Below are 22440 nucleotides of genomic sequence, written 5' to 3' on the forward strand. Positions count from 1 at the left end.
GTGTGTGGTTTGTATGTGAGTGTATGTGGTGTGTGTGTAGTGTGTGTGGTGTGTGTGGTTTGTATGAGTGTATGTGTGTGTATGTGTGTAGTGTGTGTGTGTGTGGTGTATGAGGTGTGTGTATGTGTGCGGTATGTGCGTGTGTACGGGAGTTTGGGCTACACTCAGCTGTGCTCAGGGGCCGCTCCTGGCGGTGCCCATTGCCGTACAGTGGTGGGGTTGAACCCGCGCCCCCCACTGTGCGGCCTCTGCAGCCCCGCACCCCCTCCCGCAGCTTTTCCATTTTCCGATTTCGAATGTCTCCTTTAACGGTTGGTTTCTGCACGAGGCTGCGGCCGGCCCGCCCCAGGCCGAGTCTCCACAGGGTGGAGTGTCCTTTTCTCCGACACTCCGACACTCCGCAGTCAGCGTGGGTCTGTGTGTTTCTTTTTTTTTGCTTTTTGGGTCACACCCCGCGATGCACAGGGGTTACTCCTGGTTCTACACTCAGGAATTACTCCTGGCAGCAGTGCTCAGGGGACCCTATGGGATGCTGGGATTCGAACCCAGGTCGGCTGCGTGCAAGGCAAACGCCCTCCCCGCTGTGCTATCGCTCCAGCCCCTGGTCTGTATGTTTCTTGCATAGAGAAATTCTTCCGTGGCCTCCCCCAGTGGGGGGCGCTCGGGCCGTGTCCGGGGGCTCACGGCTGCACCTGTGCCTCTGGGTCTGGGCCCAGGCCCGCCCCAGGCCCGCAGGCCCCTCCGGTCCTGCCCTGCGTCTCCCCGGAAGTCAGCTCAGTGAGGTCCTGCCCCGGCCAGGGCCCTGGTTCGAGGCCCGTCCCCGTCCCCGGGTCAGTGGGACCTGGAGAGTAGCCCGCCGCCCCCAGCCCCCTCTCACCTCTCTGGCGCGGGGGGCAGTGGGTGCACACCACCTCGCTGCTGTTGGTGACCGTGCAGGCCGACTGCCCGGGGCACGGGCACGGCTGGCAGTCGTCGGCCCGGCCCGCGAAGGGGTTGCCGTAGAAGCCTGGCTGGCAGCGCTCACAGGACGGGCCCTCGGTGTGGTGGTCACACCGGCAGATCCCTGGGGGAAGACCATCACCGGCTGCCTCGGCGCTCGGGGCAAGGCCTGCCCCACCTGGGCAGCACCGGTCTGTGGGTCCGAACAATGCCCAAGGGGCCTTGGTCTGGTCCAAGGCCACACGAGAGCACTGAGTTCTGAGTCCACCCCACCTCAAGGACCAGAGGGAGATTTCCCCTGCCCCCCGCCAGGCTTCCGGTCTGCAGAGCTCCGCGTGGACGCACCTGTGGGGTGCTTAAGGCCCCTGTCTCACGAGGCGGACCCCCTCCGGGCCCTGCCTGGTGAGGGTGGGGGACCCTGCAGACGAGGTTCTTCAGCCCCAAGGCACCAGGAGTCAGCAAGGCCCCTGGTTCTCAGAGGGCCCCACCCGCACAACTCCCGGCCGGGTACCCAGGAAGGCCAGGAGCCTGGGGAGGGGGGACGAGCTCTCAGAGAGGCTGGTCACTGGGATGAGGCACCACCCCTGTAGTACCCCTTTCCGTCCAGTGGGGGCAGCACTGTGAGGATGACAGGTGGGTCTGGCTGGACCCAGAGCGCCGCTGGGTCCAACTGTCAGCAAAAGTGTCCGTCTGAGAAAAGGGGGGGGGTCATATCCTGGCCTAGGGACCCCACCCGCATGATCCAGCATTCCCCCGGGCAAGGGAAGAACAGCAGGCAACGAGTTTGCGGGTGGGGCTGCTCTGCCACCTACTGGCCGGACAGGCTCCCTGCACCTCTGGCCCCCATGGTTTGCAGGACACGCATGTGGTGTGTGTCTGAGTGTTGGGGGCACCCGCCAGGCAGCACGGCCCGGGAGGGGTCTCTGTGCACACGGCCGGACTCGGCTTTGCCAGGTCACTGGCCTATAGTCAGTGGCCTGGCCACAGAAGGAGACTCACCGGTGTGTGGGTCGCAGGTGCCATGCTGGTTACAGGTGCAGGGGACACAGCTGGCATAGGGACCCCCCAGTGGGGTCTCCCGCTTGTATCCAGGAGCACAGGACTCGCAGAACTGGCCAGTGTACCCCGGGGGGCACGAGCAAGTCTCCACCCAGGAGGCGGGTGGGGAGAGCCCCTGCCGGGCAGACGTGAGCTGGACGTCCTTCAGGAAGACTTGACCTGGAGAGAGGGGGAGGGAGGGAGAGAGGGGGGAAGGAAAAGAGGGAGGGAGGGGGAAGGAGGGAAGGAGGGGGAAGGAAGGGGGGAGAGGGAAGGAGGGAGGGAGAGGGAAGGAGGGAAGGAAGGGGAAGGAGAGAGGGAGAGGGAAGGAGGGAGGGAGAGGAGAGAAGAGGGAAAGAGAGAGGGAGGAAGGGAGAGAGAGAGAAAGACAGAGAGGGAGAGAGAGAAGAACAGGGAGAGAGAAGGAGAGGGAAGGCAGGAGGGAGAGATGGGGAGAGAGAGAAAGAGAGGAGGAGAGAGGAAGGGAGATAGTGGGGAGAGAAAGAGACACAGAGAGGGAGAAAGGGAGGGAGAGGGAAGGGGGGGAGCGAGAGGGGAGAGAGAGGGGGAGAGAGTCACTTCTCCCAACCACCGGGGCACAGGTGTGGGGCAGGGCTCAATGACCCCTGTTTTTGGTTTGATTGTCGGTTTGGGGCCACACCCAGTGGTGCTCAGGGCTCAGTCCTGGCGGGGCCCAGGGGACGCTATGTGGTGCGGGGGCTCGAGCCCTGGGTGGCTCTGCGCAGAGCAAGCGCCCTGCCCGCGGCCCCATCACTCAGAACAGGCCGTTTTCTGAGAGTGAAAGACCCGGCCGGCCCGGCTGAGGAAGCTGCTACCTCCCGCCTCTGACAGGCACCGGAGCAGCAGTGACAGACAGCCCTGATGGGACGCGGTTTAGTTTCTCACTGATCTGGTCTGGGGGCCACACCTGGTGGGGCTCAGAGGCTATTCCCGGCTCTCTGAGCAGGGGCGTCGCTGCCTGGCCGGGCTGGGGACCCCTGCAAGGTGCAGGGGAGCAGACCGGGCTTGGCTGCATGTAGGGCGAGCCGTAACGGCCCAGGGGGACGCGTTTCATCATTATTATTTATTTAGTTTTGTTTGGACTGGAGCGATAGCACAGCGAGTAGGGCATTTGCCTTGCACGAGGCCGACCCGGTTTCGATTCCTCCGTCCCTCTCGGAGAGCCCGGCAAGCTACCGAGAGTGTCTCGCCTGCATGGCAGAGCCTGGCAAGCTCCCCGTGTCATATTCAATATGCCAAAACCAGTAACAGCAAGTCTCACAATGGAGACGTTACTGTGCCCACTTGAGCAAACCAATGAACAATGGGGTGACAGCGCCACAGTGCTGTTTTTGTTTGGGACCACACCCGCGGTGTTCAGGGCTCACTGCTGGCTCTGTCTCAGGGGTCACTCCTGGGGGCCTGGAGGGACATGCTGGGTGTCTGGGGTAAAATCTGGGTCCTGTCTCTCCCGCCCCGGGGGTGGCATCTGACAGTGGCTGGGGGGGTCGGGTACTCCCACCCGGACACAGGGACACCAATGCAGGCTGTGCAGCTTCTGGAAATGGGGAGGGGGATCTCTCCATTTGAAGCCCCCCAGAGAACGGGGGGGAACTACAGGACAGGAAACCCGGGGCGGGGACACGGGAGGGGATGGACGTGTAGTCGAGGTGGACCTAGCCAGGGTGGGCTGCGTCCCTGACCATCTCCAGCCTTGGAGCCGCCCAGCCCCCGGCCCCTCCCCGCACAGCCCCTCCACCCTATGGGACTCCGACCGCTCCGGCCCTGCGCTCTCCGCTGGAATTCACGGGGCTGTGGACGAAGGAGCCGGGCCCAGCACGCCGGGGGGGACTGCGGGAACCACTGACCAGAGAGGTTGGCCTGGATGCGCAGAGCCGTCAGGTTGGCCAGCAGCCGCTGGAAGTGGAAGGCGGGCAGCGGGGGCCGCGCGTCCTCAGACGTCTCCTGCAGCCTGCCGGGGAGAGGGGCATGCCACGCTGAGGCCCAGGCCGGGGTGGGGGTGGGGAGCCGAGGTGCCCGCACCCCGCACCCGCCAGGAGACTCACAGGAAGCGGAGCTGCACCTCTCCCGGCCGCCCGGCCCGGCTCCCGGAGACATTGGCATGTCGCAGCGCCAGGGCCAGGCCGGCCCCCTCCAGCCACAGCCGCACGGGTGGCAGCGTGACCCTGGCGGGCACCCGGAAGGTCAGGGTGAGGGGCTGCCCGTAGCTGAGCCGCTGGTCTCCCAGGAACTTGTCTGCAAGGGGAACAGAGGAGGCTCGCGGCTGGGCGCCCTTCCCAACGCCCCCATCGATTTCCGTCGGCGATTAAACGCTCAAGCAGGGCAGGAGGAGAGCGAAGAGGGAAATCCAAGGGCCCCCGGCTGCAGCACGTGCTCTGCACGACACTCCCCCCTGCCCCCCTCCGTCATCTCTTGGTGTGGCGTCAGAGAGAGCAGAAGAGCCAGGGGTGGCGGCGCCTCCCTGCAGCCCCCCAGGCTCGACCCCGGGCACGGCAGAGGGGCCCCCAGACCCACAGGGCCACTGTGAGCACAGAGCCAGGACAGCCCCGTGCCCCCCCTCCGGCGACTAAGAGAATAAACAGCGAAAAACACAAAAGTGTCCCCGCACGGCAGGCGCCAGGCCTGCACCTGGCAGTACTGGGGTGCCGGGACTGTGCGCCCCGACTCCGCGCTGCCCGGCCCTCTGGGGCTGCCCAGGGCTGTGGGGCGGGGGCCCCTGTGCAGCAGAAGCCCCGCGGGGCAGGATCTAGATGCTCCTTCTCCCCCCAATGGCTCTGGGGCAGGACAGACCCCCCCCCCCCCGTTACAGAGCAGGAGGTGGGCGAGGGCGAGGCGCAGGGTGGGCAGGGCCGTACCTGGTGCTATGAACTCCTCCTCCTTCTTCATGGGGCTCAGGGCCAGCCCCTGGGGGCTCCACTGTGCCCGACGCTCTGGGCCGCCCACGCTCCCGGCCCGCCAGCCTTGGGCCCCTGAAGGACACACGCGCACACACAGCCCCCGTGAGGCCGGACGGTGGCCGCAGCCCCGCCCCTGCACCCGCCCTGGCCCCGAGGCTGCAGGGGTGAGGGAGGGGCTGCCGGGGTGGCACGGGGTCCCGTCCCAGGGAGGGGTGGTGGCAGCGCCCTGGGAGAAGCCGGAGCTCAGGGTCTGCCCCCTGGGGTTCCCAATGCCCCCGTGTCCACATGGGACACACAGGGACTCCCCGCTGGAACTGGGCCATCAGGGCCACGGGACAGCGTCCTCCCGTGGCCGCGCCCTCACCCCGGTCCTGCCAGGGCCTGGGCTGCAGCCAGGAGGCCCCTGGACAGGAGGGCCAGGGCCGGAAGTCGGCCTCGGGTGGCCAGTGACACCCTGTCCACCTCTGCGGGGGCTCAGAGCAGCAGACAGGGTCTTGACGGGTGCGAGACAGGCTCTGCCCCTCGAGGGCTGTGTGGCCCTGGGCGGTGACTCAACCTCTCTGAGCTGCACAATGGAAGCACGTGTGGCCCCGGACCCTTTCTCAAGGTCCAGATGCCCTGGAGCTCCCTGTGACCCCTTCCGGGTCAGGTCAGAGGTCAGACTCTCAAGTCCACGGAGATGCTTTTCTGCACTTTCCCCCCTTCTGTGGTGGCTGGGCCGGAGCCCAGGGCTCACACACACACACACACACACACACACACACACACACACATGCACACACACACAGACACACAGACACACACACAGACACACAGACACACACACAAGACACACACACAGACACACACACACGCACATGCACACACACACAGACACACGCGCACACACACAGACACACATGCACACACACACACACACACACACACGAGGCGGGTGCTCAGCCGGGGGCCCCTCCTGCCCCCCCTCCGCCTCTTGGGAGCGGCACTGGCAGTTTCCGGAGCCACAGCTGTGCCAGGTCTCCGGGGACGTGGCAGGGCCGGCCCTAGAGGGCACCTGAGGAGCCAGAGGCCGCTGCTAAGGACACGGTGTGTGTGTGTGTGGGGGGAGGGCATCAGCTTTGCACATGGCCCACCTGGGCTTCATCCCGCACACCCCATAGGCCCCCGAAGCCCCGTCAGGTGTGATCCCTGAGCACAGAGCCGGGAGTCAGCCCTGAGCACTGCCGGGTGTGGCCCCAAACAGAAATATATATAAAGATTTCCCCAGCAGCAAGGTGCCGCGTTGGCTGTGGCACGGCCTTGCCCGAGTCGTGGCATTTAAGGTTAGTGGGGGGGGGGGTGTTGGGACACACCTGTGTGCTCAGGGATCAGTCCCGCCAGGACCGCCCCGGTGTGGCCCCAACCCCCCAAAAGTGCTCTTGGACCGCTGAGTCCTGCCCGACACAGACCCCGCGGGGTCCCATCAGGCCCGGCTTCCTGCCTGCTGTCTGCCCTGTCCCCAGCAGAGGGCGCTGCCTCCACGCCTTCTCAGGCCGTGCTCAGCGTCACACACGGTCCCGCCCCAAGGACGCGCCTGTGTCACCCAGAGGTGGGAACCCAGAGCGCTCCCCAGCCCGGCCCCCAGAGTAATCCCACCCTGGCCCCCCGGGTACCTACCCTAGCGTCCCAGAGTACCCCCACCCAGCCCCCAGAGTAGCCCACCCGGCCTCGAGTACTCCACCCCGGCCCCCCAGAGCACCGACCCGGGCCCCAGCACCCATGGAGGCCCGCGCAGCCAGAGGGACCGTGTAGGGGGCTGGGGGACAGCACGCGGGGAGGGCGCTCGCCCTGCACACGACTGACCCAGTCCCCAGCACTGTCCCCACAGCCAGACCAGGAGAGGTCCCTGAGCACAGAGCCGGGAGTGAGTCCTCAGCACCAAACCAGAAATAAAGAGTTGTGGGGGAGAGACAGAAAGTAGGTCTGCCTGACCTGGTGCCCCCCTCCCCCGGAAGACAGCGCACAGCCCAGCTCGGGGCCTGTATACAGCAGGTGCTCAATAGACGAGGGCCAGGGCGCAGAGCCCGAGCCCACAGCACCAAAGAGGGGGGTTCATCCCTCCCACAGCCCCCGCCCGGCGAGGCGCGGCTCTCCCCAGGGGCTGGGGGCTGCAGGGACCCCGACTCACCCTGGAGGAAGTCAGACAGGATCTGGTGCTCCCGGAAGCCGGGCGCCGCGGAGCAGACCCGCGAGTGGCCGTAGCAGAAGCAGCTGCTGCAGCCGGATGGGTTGTGGGGCTGCAGGTTAAAGGTCCCGGGGCGGCACCTGCGGGCGGGCGGGCGGGGGCGAGTCAGAGCACCTGGCGGGGGGCTCCCCGTGCTGGAGGCCAGCTCGTGTCCCTCAGGGAACCCCAGACCGGTCAGATCACGTTCCCCGCCCCCCGGGCCAGCAGGCATCTGGGGGAAGCCTCCGGATCTGGGGGTGCCGGGGGTCCGCCCTTGCTGGCGGGAGAGGGGGAGGAGACCGGGGCACGACAGGGGCGCTGAGACCAGTCGGGTCAGGGCTGCCCGCTGGGGTCCCTCTTCGGGTCGGGAGCCCTGGGGCGAGGGGGCTTGTGACAAAGGACAGAGGGCGGAAGCTGGAGCCGTCGGAGGAGTAAACACGGGCGGGCGGGAGCGACCCGCGTCTCCGCCAGATGCTGTGTCCCGCAGAGCCCGGGTCGGCAGCTGCCGGCCGCCGGCCTGTCCCTCCTCCTGCTCGTCCAGGCTCTGCTCAGCGGCCCCCGCCTGCCCTGGGCACGTACTGACCCGCCCCTCGCAGCTCCATCCTGGGCGCGATGCCTGCGTCACCGTGGGTTTTGCCCCTGGGCCTGGCCCAGCCCGTGGGATCTTTCGGGGCATGCGGGGGGCTCCTGTGGTCACCCCCCTCCATGCACGGGGCCTCCGTGTTTGCTTTGGGGCTTGCTCGGCATTTCAACGCGGCTCCTGCATTCGGCCGCCCCGGCCCTCACCCCCGGCCCTGGGAGGAGGGACCGAGTGCTCGGGTGACGTGGGCACGTGCCACTGCCAGGAACAGGGGCCCGTGTCACTCAGCGCACCCACCTCCCGGGGGCAGTGTGGCCGGAGGGACCCGAGGTCCGCTCGAGGTGCGAGGGGGACGTGGCGGGATGTGGCTCCCGCGGGGCCCCTGGGGAAGAGCCCACAGCCCCGTGCGGGTGGGCGAGGGCAGCCCTGGGTGGTCGGGGCCGGCCACGCAGCTCTGGCACCGGTTCTGTCTAGACGGGCCCGGCACGGATCCACATTCTGTGGGAGGCGTCACCAGGGGCCCGTGGCCAGCAGATGGTGCCTCGAGGGCGTCTCGCGCGGCCGCTGCCCACCTGTCGCACTGGCCTCCTTCCACGTTCTCCTTGCAGGCGCAGCGTCCACTCCGGGGGTCACAGGTGCCCGCGCTGCCCGCGGGGCTGCAGCTGCAGGGCCTGCCGGGAGAGGGGCGGGGGGGTGTCGGCAGTCCCGAGTGCAGACCGCCCTTCCTCCTCAGCAGGCTGCCGCCCCCACGCCCAAGGCCCAGCGCTGCCCCTGCCCTGCCGTGCCCCAGCCCAGAGGCCGCCCAGCCCTCACCGAGCACCCGGCAGCCCGGCTGCCCCCTCGGCGCCTGCTTAGCACCCGCTTCCCGTGTCACCCGTGTTTTTACTGGGGACGGGGGTGGGTGACACACAGCCGTGCTCAAAACTCACTCCTGACTCTGTGCTCAGGGATCACCTCTGGCAGGGCTCGGGGAACCGTATGGGTGCCAGGGGTCGAACCCGGGTTGGCTGCATGCAAGGCAAGCCCTTTCCCCACAGGGCATTTTTCTGTCCACGACCCACCCATCCGCCCACCCACCCAGCTGTCCACCCACCCGTCCGTCTGCCCGTCCATCTATTCCCCACCCCTGTCCCGCACTCTCGGACCCATCCCAGCCCTGTAATCTGACCCTCTGCAGGCCTGAGAGTGGGCTGGGCAAGGGGGAGGCTTCTGGGGGGGGGGCCCGGGGCTGAGGACCAAAGAACGGAGCCCCAGGTGGACGGCTTCCCAGAGACCCGAGCACAGCCCGGCCGCCTTCCTCCCCTCTGGCCCTCTGGGGTCGCGCAGCCAGCCAGCCCTGCCCCCACAAGGCCCTGCTAGGTCTGCTGTCCCCCCCCAGGGCTTGCCTCCCCGGCCCCCTCCCCACTGCTCGCCTGGCTCCGGCCTCTGACCTCAGCCCGCTCCTGCTTCCTGCGTCCACCCACAGTCCCGCCGGGCCCCGCCTGACCCCCCTGTGGCCGCTCTCCCTGCTCAGCCTCTGAGCTGTGGCCCAGCCGTGTCCCCCGGGGGGCCCTCCCTGCACCCCCGAAACACGCGGGGTGTCCAAGGACCTAGGCCCTGCTGCACCCCAGCTGCCTCTCCTGGAGCTGCAGGGGAGGGGGCTGAGGGGCCGGGGCCCAGCCTACGCCCGACTCCTGCTGGCCTGGTCAGCCGCTAACTGCCCAGCGCCCTCCCCGCCCCCTCCCCTCCCCAGCCCACCTGCAGCCGCCCTCACTGAGCGAGTGGAACCCGGGCAGGCAGCGGTCACACTTCCAGCCAGTCACGGTGTCCTTGCAGCTGCAGGTCCCCGCGCTGTCGCACTGGAGGTGCAGGGAGCCTGGGGCGGGGGGAGGTGCGGGCGGTGAGGCCAGGCCGGGCGAGGGGGCGGGGCGGGGGGACCCCCACTCACCGGCCGGGTGGCAGTCGCAGGGCCGGCAGGGAGCCCGCGTGTCCCAGCGGTAGAAGGCCTCCTGGCAGCGCTCGCAGAACTGCCCGGCCGTGTGGTTGCGGCAGTTCAGGCAGCGGCCGCCGTGGCCGGTGAGGCGGAAGAGCTCCCGGTCAAAGGCACAGGCGTCCGCGTGGCCACTGCAGTTGCAGGCTGTGGGGGGGGGGGACAGGCGGGGGTGAGCCACCTCTGCACGCGGGCAGGGGGCGCCTGCGCCCCTCACCCGCCTGTGCCGACGGCCATGATGGAGCTCAGGCACAGCGTGATCAAGGCCGCTGAAGCCCGGCCCCGAGGCTTCCAAACTGACATCTCAAGAACCAGCGGCACGTCCTGGAGGCAGGGGAGGGGGCTCCGGGCCGGGGTGGCGGGAGGAGCCTTTGCAGGAATCTGGGGGTGGGGAGAGGGGCACTGGGATGGGCAGCAGGAGGGCGTGAACGGGGCAGGGGGGCTGCTGAGCTGCGTGGGGGGCCGGGGGGCCACGAGCCTGGCCATGCAGGGCCCCCGGAGCCAGGGCAGCCGAGGGGCCTCACCTGGGGGCTGCAGGCAGGAGCAGGGGCACCGAGTCACCCCGGGCCCCAGCCTGGCCTCGGCTCTGGCTGCACAGAGCATCGGGTCCGTGAGCTCAGGGCTCAGGGCGGCGGGGCTGGGGGCCGGGGCCGGGTCGGCGTGAAGCCTGAGATGCTCCCCCAGGTGAGGCTCAAGGGTAGTGAGTGCCGTGGGGACCCCCACAGGTGCTCCAGCTCACAAGGGGCCAGTCAAGCTTCCTTGGTCCAGGAGGACTTCCTGGAGGAGGCAGCCAGCCCGCACAGCAGGAATCTGCCTGGGCCCCAGGGGCCTGCACACAGCACGCAGCCTGAGGGCCCCAGAAGGCAGCTGGGGGTGCGGGGAGGAAGCAGAGGCTTCAAGGCCATCACCCCCCGAGGAGGCCCCCAGCCCCACCCTCCCCTGCGTGCCTGAGGCCAGGATCAGACAAGGCGCTGCCTGCCCCCACCCGCCCCCCCCAGGCTGGTGGCAGGTCGCACCCAGAACCTGGCCGCCTGGCTCGCACTAGTGACCGCGGCCAGGGCTGCTCAAACAGGCCAGCGGGCTGACGAGCGGCTCGCACAGGGGGCGGCAAGTGTGTCCCTGAGCCCCAGGAGGGGGCCGGCCCACCCAGAGTACTGCCCTACCCCACGGTGATGTGCACGACTGTGTGTGTGCATATGCTGTTGACACGTGTATGTATCTGTGCATGTGTGCATGCATGTGCACATGTGTGAGGGCACACGTGTGCTTGAATACCTGTGCATGTTGCTGAGCCCCCACTGGGTTTGGGACCACCTACGAGCAGTGCACCGTCCCCCATGGTGAATGTGTGTGCATGTGTTTATATGTGTGTATGTATGTGTGTGCGTATTTGTATATGTGTGTGTGCCACATGCATTTGTGTGTGGACATGTATGTATGTGCAAGTGGGTACGTTTGTGTGTAAGTATATAAGTGTGTGTGGGTGTGTACATGTATGGATGTGTGTGGGCGTGTATATATATGGGTTTATATGTGTGTGCTTGTGGGTTGTGTGTGAGTGCATTTGTGTGTATAGGTGTGAGTGTGGGCATATGCAGGTGTGTATGTGTGTAAGTATGCAAGCTAGTGTGAAAGTGTGGGTGTGTGCATATGAGTGCATGCATTTGTGTGCACTGGTGTGTATATGCATGTGCATGTATGTTGCATGCATTTCCGTGCATGGGTGTGTATATGTGTGCATGTTGCATGCATATACATATATGAGGGTTTGTATTTGTATGTATGCATCTGCATGTATGGTTATGTGTGTGCTAGTATGTGGGTGTGTGCATTTGCACGGATGGGGATGTGAATGTGTGTGCATGTGTGTATGTGCACATGTGTGTCGCACGATTAGCCTGTGTGTTCCTGAGTCCGCCCATGGGCCTCTCCCGACCCACTCACGCTGGCACTCGTGTGCGTCCCCCGCGGTGCCGCGGGCCCAGGGCCGGTCCTGGAAGAAGGGCTTGCAGCGCTCGCAGTCGGGGCCCGCGGTGTGGTGCTGGCAGCGGCAGACCAGGCGGCCCTTGGCGTCGGGGCCGCACTCGCTGGCGTGGCCGTTACACTTGCACCTGGGGAGGAACAGGGGGGGCGGAGGCCAGTGGGTGCGTCAGCCCCGCCCCCTCCTGCCCCCGCCCAGGGGCTCCCCAGCCCCCGCGTGCCCGCCAGAGCACAGGCGAGCGAGCACCGAGGCTGCCCTGGGCTCGGGGCCGCCGCCTCAGCCCGCAGCAGGGGCCTGTGGCCACCACGAGGCCACGTCCACGAGGGAGGCAGGAAGAAGCCCCAGGCTGGGGCGTGGGGTCACTGGGTGGGCGCTGCCACTCCCGCCCAGAGAGGCTGGTCCCCGACTCGGCCCTGAGCGGGCGGTGAGGGAGGGGCAGCAGAGGTGCCCGGGGGGCGCCTGGCCCGGGGAGCCCCCCGCAGCCCCCTCCCCACTCCTTGGCAGCCTGGGGGATGACGACGCCCCTTTCACAGAGGGGGTGGCCGAGACCGGGCACGGGCGGGGGCGGTGAGTGCTGAGGGCAGGGCTGAGCGTGACCCCGCTGGGCCCCCGTCCCCTGGGCCGCACCCCTCTCCTCGGGGCCCAGTGCTGCGGGGCCGGGGGGCACGGCCCTCCCCACACCGGGCAGGGGACACCCCACACTCCAGCTGGAGGGGCGGTCCCGGGACACGGTGCCCCCAGAGCCCGGACGAGGACCTCTCCGTCCCCGCAGGGCCGGCCGCTGGCCTGAGGGTGGTCCGGCTCTGGCAGCTGGGGCCCAGATGTTCTTGGGCCTGGAGCCCCCCCACCTTTATCTGACAGCCCTGGGAGCCCCCCCCTCGTGGGGTCTGGCCTGGCCCAAGGGATGGGGGGAGACCAACCTGCCCTGTGAAGGCAGCTGGGGCCCCTCCCAGACTCCGCGCCCCTGAGCCCCCCGGGACCCCTGCAGCTCCATCCTGAGGGGCCAGGCTCAACACCCCCTCCGCCCCCCCCACCACACGGCGGGGACTGGCCCCGGAGTCGCTGGCCAGACCCTGGAGCGTCGCGCCAGCCCCACGCTTTGGGTTTTGCCTTTGAAGGATGAATGGGGTCCAGGGCGACCGGACAGCAGGGCGGGCACCTGCCTGGCAGGCAGCGGGCCCACGTTCCACCCCTGGCACCCCGAGGGCCCCCTGAGCCACCAGGAGTGATCCCTGAGTGCACGGCCAGGAGGAAGCCCTGAGCACTGCTGGGCGGGCCCAAAACCAAATTTAAATTTTTTTTAAATAATAGAAGAATGAACAGAGCAAGGCCCCCAGAACTGTCCAGCATGAAGCCTCCTCCTGACCTGGGCAGGGGTCAGCCGGGCGCCCACGCGAGCCCCACTCTGGCCCCAGCCTCGTGCCCGCCCAGCTCTGGTCCTCCCCCCCCTCGCCCTCCGCCTCCCCCTGCTCCTGCCGGGCCCCTCGTGTTCCCCAGCAGTGTGGACAGGCCCCGGGGGCTCGGCCGGACATGCCCCAGACCAGGGCTGGGCGCGGCGGCCACACGGAGTGGCCCCAGCTGTGGTCCCCTGGGGCTGACCGAGAGCCCTCTCCTCAAAGCAGGAGCACTGAGGCGCGGGGCGCCCTCGAGGGATCAGAGGGGGGGAGGGACACCAAGGCGCAGAGCCCGGGGCGTCCCCAGACACCCCAGTCTGGCCTGGGGAGAGGGGTCGGGGGCCCGGAGACAAGCTCCTGCAGGGGCCGGAGCGATCGGACAGGGGGAGACGCTTGCTTGGCAGTGGCTGACCCAGGTTCGATTCCCGGCATCCCCTGTGGTCGGTCCCCTGAGCGCAGAGCCAGGGAGTGGCTCCCCAACAAGACCAGCTCCCGGAGTCCCGCCCCCACGTCAGCCACGTCCTGCCCGGCGGCCCTGCCCACCTGCCGCCCACGGAGAAGTCGGCGATGGCATAGTAGTAGGACTGGAGCACCCGCGGGTCCTTGAAGATGTCGTCTCCGAACGTGTTGAGCCGGTCCAGCGAGATGCGGAGCTCCGTGCTGGTGACCCACTCCTGGGGGGGCGGGGGGACGGGGGCGTCAGCCGGGGCTGGGGGTCCCCGGGCACTGGCAGGAGCACGTGCTGCCCGGCGAGGGTCACAGACGGGCCGGACATTCGGAGGAAATGACACAATGTCCTGGACTGTCCTCCTGTGTCCTTCTGTCCAGGGCTCAGGGAGGACGGCCACGGTCAGCACCTCCCCCAGGTCAGCACAGGGTCTGGCTTAGTGACCACGTGCTCGGAGCCACCCACCATGGCCGTGCACCCCCCGACCCTCCCCCTCCTCCCGCCCCCCAGTTTACTCGGGAACCAGGGCGGACATTTCCGCTCCCCTCCTGCCAGCTGGGCTGGGTGCAGAGGCCCCTCGATTGTGAGTTCCTCGTGGGCTAAGGCCCGAGCGCCCACAGACAGGCCCAAGGGGGGTTGTCTGCGCCCTGAGACCCAGGAGTGAGCTGGGGGCTCCTAGTTCCAGCCCCCGGCCCTGCCCGCAGCCCAGGAGAAACGCTTGCCACTTGCCAAGGGCTGGTGGAGTTGCTTCCGGGGGGCGCAGAGGTGCGGGGAGGCCGGGCCGGCTGACACTGCCCCCGCCCGCCGCCGCTATAATCAGAGGTCGCTCCGCTGAAGCTTAATTGGCATTTTAATTCCGCCCAGGAGCCCCTGGCCTAGCAATCACCCTCATCAGGACAGAACATAAACTCCTGGCCAAGTCTGTCTCGGGCCCAGCGTGACTCGGGCCGGAGGGCGCCCGCTCCCCCTCCCCCGGCTCCACCCCTTCATGCCTGGAGTCCCTGGATCACTCCTCAAGGGGCGGCCTGGCCTTCGGGGGTCTCTCACGGAGCAGCTGGGGATGGCGGGGCAGGCGCTTGCCTTGCACCCGCCCCCCGGGTGACCCCTGAGAGAGCCAGGAGCAAGCCCCGAGCACCGCCACCCCCTCAAACTGCATAGAGTAAAATGCAGCCCGGGTGTCGGGGTCCGTGGTGCGGATCTGGGGGTTCAAGGAGACAAGGTTGGGGCTGGGACCCCCACTCCCGGCCCCGGCAGCTCTAAGCCTCCAAGGCTTTGCAGACGGGGACGGTGAGGACCAGCCCAGAGGCGTCTCCAGGGAGCATTTTCTGGTGCACGAAGGACCTGGGGTTCAGGCTTATCTCTGGGGCCCCCCAATTCCTGAGTCTTCCCCCAGGGTGGTGCCTTCACAGTGGGGTCCAGCAAGCAGGGGACCCCGCATCTGTCTGGGGGGCCACGACCGGCCCTGTCCGTGTGCCGAGACGGTGCGGTTGTAAGAGGTCAAAACTACCCCTGGTGGGTGGGAGCAGGGGGGGGGGCTTTGCCTTGCACGTGGCCGACCCGGGTTCAGTCCCTGGTGCCCCGATGGTCCCTTTGCTCCACCAGAAGTGACTCCTGATGCAGAGATCAGAGTAGCACTGCTGGGTGGGACCCCAAAACAGAGCAAACCCAAAGCCTCCTTGAGACGCCAGGATGGAGCTGGGGAGAGACAGGGTTGGTCCCCACAGGCCAGACGGCTGGGGCCATCCCGACGCCCTCATCTGGGCACAAACAGAAGGTCCAGTGCGCGGGCCCAGGGCTGGACCCACTGGGAATGGTCACAGCGAAGGCTGCAGGGCCTCTGGGCTGACAGGGACCCTGCCAGAAGCGGCAGGCGGGGGGTCCGGTCCTCAGGACCACCTAGTCTGATTCCGACTGTTTTGGGAGCCACACCCAGAGACACGCAGTGGTTACCCCAGGAGGGGTTGGGGGGACCATATGGGATGCCGAGGGCGAACCTGGGTCTGCCACTGTGAGGCCAGCGCCTACCTACTCTCCCAGGGCAGGCTCAGGGCAGGGCCCCGATCTTCTGTTTTATTTAATTTATTTATTTATTTATTTATTGCTTTTTGGGTCACACCCGGCGATGCACAGGGGTTACTCCTGGCTCTGCACTCAGGAATTACCCCTGGCGGTGCTCAGGGGACCCTATGGGATGCTGGGAATCGAACCCGGGTCGGCTGCGTGCAAGGCAAACGCCCTACCTGCTGTGCTATTGCTCCGGCCCCTGATCTTCTATTTTAAACGTCTGTTTGTTGGGTTGGTTTGGGGTCACACCCGGGGTGCTCAGGGGACTCCTGGCTCTGCACTGGCAGTGCTCGGGGGACCCTATGGGATGCCAGGGAACCAACACGGCTCTGCCGTGTGCAAGGACAAAGGTCCGTCTGCGGCCCGGAGCGTGGACCCCGACCGCGGCCCCGAGGCCCACCCCGCGGTGTCACCTGCAGCGTGGGGCTGTCCTCGAAGTTGTAGGCGCTGGGCCGGCCCTCCAGCGTGGAGAACGCCACGTTGCCGCCGCTCAGCGGGGAGATGTCGCTGAACTCGGACGTGCAGAAGGCCACACGCTCGTCCTGGCCGCGCCGCAGGAGCTGGCCGTCGGGCCGGCCGTAGGTGCGCTGGCACGAGGCGCTGTAGTACTGGTACGGCTCCCAGGGGCCGCCCTCCCGGCTGCGCTTGTAGATGGCGAAGCTCTCGGGCCGGCTGGTGTGGAACTTGAGCCGCACGTAGGTGATCTCGTAGGCTTTCCCTGCGGGGCGGAGGGGCAGGCGCGTCAGCGGAGGGCAGGGGCGGGGCGAGGCGGGAGTGTCCTGGGGACACGGCCCTGGACGGGCACAGGCACCCGCGACGCTGACCCTCCCCGGCTCTGCCCGCCCTGCCCAAGAACCTGCCCCCGCCCCCTCCAGGCGGCCGTCTCTGCGGCCAGCTCCAGCCTGTGGCCACGCACCTCAGCAGCCCGCTTCCATGGCCCAGCCAGGCTGACGCTGGACTCATGCCTTCCGGTGGCCCCCAGCCCGGGGGTCCGGGCATCTCTTAAGCCCGTGGGATCCTGAGGCCATGACCTGCGGCCCTTTTAGCCCCCAGCTTCCGCCTGATTCCTCTGGCCCCAGTTTCTCCCGGCGGGGTGCAGGGGGCTTATTCTTCGTCCTAACCCCACAGCCCCACCTTACCCGGACCCTCGTCCCACTGCCGTCCAGCCTCTCGGGGACACTCAACAGAACCTGCCCCGCCCCGCCCTCCTTCCTGCACCACTGGCACCTGGGGAGCCCCGGGGGTCCCCTCCTCGGCCCCCGTGGTCTGGCCTCTCACTGGCTCTGTCCTTGCTGCCCAGCCAGGGTCCCCCCCATGCCGTCCACTCTGGCCCGGCCTCGTGGGTGTGGCCCGAAGGCCGAGGGTCTCAGACACAGATCCCGCGACCTGGGAGGTGGGACAAGGGGAGGCGGGACAAGGGGAGGCGGGCGCGGTGGAGGGGACGTCGAGTGGGAGGCTGGGGGGGGGACAAGGGGCAGAGCCTGCGAGGCTCCTCACACGGCTTTCCGGCGCTGACCCCGCCCCAGGAGTGCCCCGGTACCACACGGAGCCTGCGCATCTTGGGCTTCCCCACTCCCCGCCCCCCTCCCCAGGGCTCTCGGCTCCACCTCTCCGGAGGGACCCCAGACCCAGGACCTCACTGTCCTCAGCATGACCCCAGCCAAGCGCACACGTAGACAAGTGAATGAATGAGTGAATAAATGAATGAATGAATGAATGAATGAAGGGCCATCCGGGGCACCCTTCCTCCCAGGGCCAGGCCTGGCTCCAGCGACCTGCTCCTGTCGGCTCTCCCCTCTCCGAAGCATCTTCCCCGCCCAGACACCCCAGAGGGGCTGCCCTTCCAGCCCCTCACCCCGACCCCGTCCTGCCCCAAGGGAGCCCACCGCGATCCCCCGCCGGGCTGGGCGCCCGATGGGGGCATCCCCAACTGCGGAGAGAAAACAGGTGATTCTCCATGGCCCGGGGCAGACCCGGCTCTTAGACAGCACCCCCGAAGCACACGTGACCCCCCAACAGCCCGAGCTCAGCCAACTACAGGGCGGTCCCCAAACACCCCACGGGGGAGGGGAGGGAGAAGGGCCACCAGGGGCCAGCAGGGCTGCTGAGAACCGTCTGGAACACAGAAGCTTTTCAGCTCCATCGTGAAAGCAAAAGGGGCCAGAGTGGGCTGGAGCGACAGCACAGCGGGGAGGGCGTTTGCCTTGCACGCGGCCAACCCAGGTTCGATTCCCAGCATCCCATAGGGTCCCCTGAGCACCGCCAGGAGTAATTCCTGAGTGCAGAGCCAGGAGCAACCCCTGAGCATCGCCGGGTGTGACCCAAAAAGCAAAAAAGGGGGCCAGAGCTAAGCAGACCCTTGAGCAGAGAAAGACAAAGGCGGGGGCGGGGGGCAGCGTGGGGGATGGGCGCTGGCCGTGCATGCGGCTGCCAACGCAGGTTTGTGCCCCGGCCCCGCACGGACCCTCCAGTACCACAGGTGCGACCTGAGGGGGTGGCTCGGGGACCCCCAGCTCCAAAGGGCCCCGGGCAGCACCACATCCCCTGGCCCTTGCGCTGACCTCGGGCTGGCCAGGAGAGGCCGCGGGGGCCGTGACCGCCTCCCGCCCCGTCTTCCCACAAGCGAAGATTGTGAGCCGGTGACAAGACTCAACATCAAAGCCCTCCCGACGATCCGTGACCTCAGCGCCAGCGCGGAGTGACGGGAGAGCAGCACGTCTGTGCGGTAAGGCCCTGGGAGACGCGACCGTCCTGCCGGGGGTGGGGGGGCACACCCCTCATCCCGGGCGCCGGAGCCAACCGGGAACCAGCGTGGGAAACGCAGCCCACAGCAGGGCGAGGCAACGTGGGGGGTCCCGCACACGGGGGTGGTGGGGCCTCGGGCACCGGCGCCCGGCCGCCGGCCTTACGGGAAATGTCGCCAGCAGGGAAATCCACTGAGACAGAAAGAAAATTAGTGGCTGCCAGGGCTGGGGGCGGGCAGGCCGCTAATGGGTACAGTTTCTTGGTGGGGGGGAGAGGAAAATATTCTGAAACAGATGGTGGCCTGGGTGCAGAGCTTTGTAAGTCTAGGCACCATTAAATTGTATACTTTAGGGATTTTTTTTTCTCTTTGGCGTTTTGGGTCACACCCGGCGATGCTCAGGGGTTCCTCCTGGCTCTGCACACAGAAATCACTCCTGGTGGTGCTCAAGAGACCCTATGGGATGCTGGGGATCGGACCCAGGTCAGCTGCATGCAAGGGAAATGCCCCCTCCTCTCTGCGATAGCTACGGCCCCTTGTTTTTTGGTTTTTATTTTGGTAAGGAAGGGCACACCCAGCAGTGCCCGGGACTTACTCCCAGCTCTAGGGTCAGGGAGCTCTCTAGGAAGTGCTCCGAGGACCCTATGCAGTGCCAGGGGTCAAACCAGGGCTGAGCACACACGAGCCAAACACCTGACTCACTGCACAATCTCTCGGACCCGGAAAACTTCTGCATTATAGGATGGCTTGGATTTCAGGGAGTCTGTGAGCTGTGTTTTAAGAACTAGACATCGTCTTCATTCAGTGACTTCCAGGGCCAGGGAGACAGCACAGCAGGAAAGGTGCTGGGTGGCGTCCAAAGTAAAAAATAAAATAGCTATATATATATAAAAAAAATAGCATCAAGTGTTTGTTTCCAAGGAGCTGGGCAAAACAGTGACCACTCCTGCAGGGCTGGAGGACACGGAAGAGACATTCCCGCAGGAAGAAAGCTCGGTAGTGCTGAGGTGAGCGTTCCTGGACGGTCCAGCCCCCGCGCTCTGGACGGACCCCCAGAGAGCACGGAGGAGAGGGTCTTGGGGGGGGTGGGCAGCGGGCAGCGGGCAGCTCTGGGCACACAGGGGGCGCTTCTGCTCCCGGCTCAACCGCGACAAGCCAAGCGTTATCGCAGGACAAGACTCTGATTGTGCCCGCGTGTGGCTTCCTGGGGCGCCCGGTCCCGAGCGGCAGAGGGGATGGGGCGCCAGGCGGGAGTGCCGGCCTCCGAGTCAGCTGGGGGCAAGCACAGAGCTCCTGGCCGGAGGTTCGGGTGGGGGGCCCAGGCCCGGGACGCCCTTCATTCCTGCGGAGAGCTTGCCAGGCTCTGCGGGGAACTGGTCCCTGCTGTGGGTTTCACCACAATAAAAGGGGACTGGGGGGGGGCGCCGGGGGCGACAGGGAGGCGACGCTGTGCAAGTACCCCGGGCCTGCGGTCACCCGCTCCCCCTCCTGGGCCACGAGTCAAGGAGAGACCCCGCAGCACGAAGCTGCCCAAGGGCGTTTCTCATACAAGTGAAGCAAGTGGAACGGCTGCGTCCCTGAGCGCGTCAATTCTCCGGCTCATCAAAGCTCCTGACATCACCCCGCGGCCGGGGTGGGGGGGGCGGGTGTGGGGGGCACGGTGGGGGGGGGCAGCATGGAACTGCCCCTCGAGAACCCCCACCAAGGCCTCCGCGGCCACGCTGACGAGGAGGATGGGGCCGTCAGGGCTTTTCTTTCCCAGTTCAATTGTTCTGTTTCCTCCCAATTTTCTCTCCGGAAGCTTGTTTTCATTTAAAAACTGGGGAAAAACCCCACGAGTGCCATCGCCCGTGCCAGGTTCTCAGATGTTTCTCGGAGCCGGGCCCTGGCGCTCCCCTCGAGGGTCGTAAAAGGAAGCATGTGTGGGGCACGGAGCGTGTCGCTGGCGGGTTCTGCGGGGAGCAGGCGGGGGCTTGGCCGGGACGAGCGTCCGCGCCCCTCCCCCGCCGCAGGGTCGTCTGAGGGAGGGGAGCCCAGAGCCTCTGGGCGGCCGCGGGGAGCAGGAGGGGAAACGCCCGGCGGGCTGGGGGACCCCACGCAAACACGCCTCAGCAAGCGTCGCTCTGGAGGTGAATGGGCGGGGCGGGGGGGCCGGGCCGGGGAAAGACCAGAGCCTCCCTGACACACGGCTCACAAGCTGTCACCAGGGGTCGGAGCCATAGCACGGCGGGGAGGGCGTTTGCCTTGCACAAGGCTGACCTGGGTTCGATCCCTGGCATCCCACAGCGTCCCCCAAGTTCACCAGAAGTGAGTTCCTGAGCACAGAGCCAGGAGTCACCCCTGAGCATTGCTGGCTGTGACCCAAAACTCTAAGCAAAAAGAACCCCCGGAACCAAAACACACACAAACAAAACAGGTCACAAGAGCGAGTGAGCAGGTGCGTTAGCTAGGAGGAGGGAGCAAGCAGCAGGAGCACCGTTTTGAGAGTCAAGGCTCTTCCTCTGGGTTTGGGGCCACACCCGGCGGTGTGCAGGGCTCACTCCCGGCCCTGTGCTCAGGGGCCACTCGTGAGGGTGCTCGGGAACCAAATGCGGTTCCGGAGATGAGACCACGCGGGTCCGAGCCAAGTGCAGCCCGTTGTGTGTCTCTCCGGTCTCAGGGCAAAGGTTTCTGCCAAAGGCGCCAGGGCTGGGAGGGTCCCGCCTCCAGTCCCACCCAGACCTCCTGCGTTTCTTCTCAGACCCTGACACCTGCCAGTCTTTGGCGCCTGCCAGATCCAGGCCCCTCCACACTGCGCAGCCGCGTTCCCCGCAGAAACGCTGAGCCAAAGTGTCGCTTCCCAGTGAACCGGGGCAGCGCGCCCTTGCCTGAGAGCCCCCAGCGCGCCCTTCCCTCTGCAGAATGCTGTTCCCTCTCCGCACCGGGGGCCTCCCAGCATCTCCCCTACCCAGTGGGGCGCTGCCCGTGGGCGCCCCGCTCCCTAGCCCCTGGATTCCTTCTCCTGCTCCTCCACCCTCTTACCCACAAGTCCGTGATGCCCTGGGCACCGGGCGCGGGTCCTCACCTCAGTGACCCGCACACAGAAGACGCCCCAAAAGCACATACTGGGTGGAGCAGACGAAACATCTGCACCTCTGCGGAGCGGACTAAGCCGGTGCCCCTCACCTTGGGGCCCCCATGAGGCCGCACGGCCCCCGCCAGCACTGAGGGTGGCAAACAGTCCCGTGTTCATTGCACCCATTGTACAGACGAGAAGCTGGAGGCTCTCAAGGCCACCCAGGACACGTGGGCTCGTCTGTCCCCTGGGCTACCTCCTGCCGCACTAGCTCCCCTTGGTGGGTGCCAGGGAGAAGGGGCTTCCCCAAGGAGGGTGCCCGGGCCCCATAGCCACGCCGCCCGAGCTGTCCTCGCCCACCAGCTGGGACGTGGAGGCTGTCAGGAGTGACACGGGGGCAGCCGCGAAACCCGGCCGGCCCACATCCGGCACCGACTGGCCGGCAGAGCCGTTCCTGATGGAGCCGAGAGGCATATTTTGGGAAAACAGAAACAAAACAAAGCCCTTTAATTGGAGCCATCTGGGGAGCAGTGGGCCGGGGGGCGGGGCAGGGTGGGGACGGGGCTGGAGCAGGCTGGCTGGGCTGGCCGCAGGGGGCACTTGGGGAGGGCGGCCGCACCCCCCCTCACACCTGCCTCCTGCCAGCGCAAAGCTCAGCGGCTCTCGCGAGGAGCCGGGGGTCCCCGAGACCCCGTCCAGACGCCACCACGCACCCCCAGTCACGGCCGGGCTCATGGCGAGGCTTTGATCTGTGGGTTTATTTTGGGCCACGCCCCTGCCGTGTCAGGGTTTGGGGCTCGAACCCCGGCGGGCTGCTGGGAGCCAAGTGCTTCCGCTCTGTGCTCGCTCTGGCCCGGTGTTTTGGTTTTATGAGAGTGTGTGTGGGGGGGGGGGTTGGGTCACGCCCGGCAGTGCTCAGGGCTGACTCCTGACTCTGTGCTCAGGGATCACTCCTGGCAGGCGCGGGGACCACGTGGGGTGCCAGAGATCGAATCCGGGGCAGCGTGTGCCCAGCAAAGACCTGCGGCCCCGGGCTCCCCTCTCTGCTCCAGGAGTCCGGGTAGCGGCCCCGCCCAGCAGCCTCCCCCAGCCCCGGGCAGCACCGCCG

The 22440-nt window shown here is 67.0% G+C and overlaps 1 protein-coding gene across 1 annotated transcript in view; it reads right to left on the minus strand.

The window, feature by feature from the left end:
- The window catches only part of LAMC3 (laminin subunit gamma 3), a gene marked incomplete at its 5' end in the record, with an annotated part of 44253 nt that overhangs the window by 16829 nt on the left and 4984 nt on the right, over nt 1-22440 (minus strand). Inside the window, 12 exons of the mRNA XM_055124076.1 lie at nt 878-1063; nt 1939-2157; nt 3846-3949; nt 4044-4233; nt 4854-4967; nt 7063-7199; nt 8251-8349; nt 9416-9533; nt 9606-9794; nt 11592-11758; nt 13566-13696; nt 15948-16252. Coding sequence (XP_054980051.1) covers nt 878-1063; nt 1939-2157; nt 3846-3949; nt 4044-4233; nt 4854-4967; nt 7063-7199; nt 8251-8349; nt 9416-9533; nt 9606-9794; nt 11592-11758; nt 13566-13696; nt 15948-16252 — 1959 coding nt within the window. The remainder of the gene's footprint in view (nt 1-877; nt 1064-1938; nt 2158-3845; nt 3950-4043; nt 4234-4853; nt 4968-7062; nt 7200-8250; nt 8350-9415; nt 9534-9605; nt 9795-11591; nt 11759-13565; nt 13697-15947; nt 16253-22440) is intronic.

This window comes from Sorex araneus, chromosome 1, assembly GCF_027595985.1.
Source record: "Sorex araneus isolate mSorAra2 chromosome 1, mSorAra2.pri, whole genome shotgun sequence".
NCBI lineage: Eukaryota > Metazoa > Chordata > Mammalia > Eulipotyphla > Soricidae > Sorex > Sorex araneus.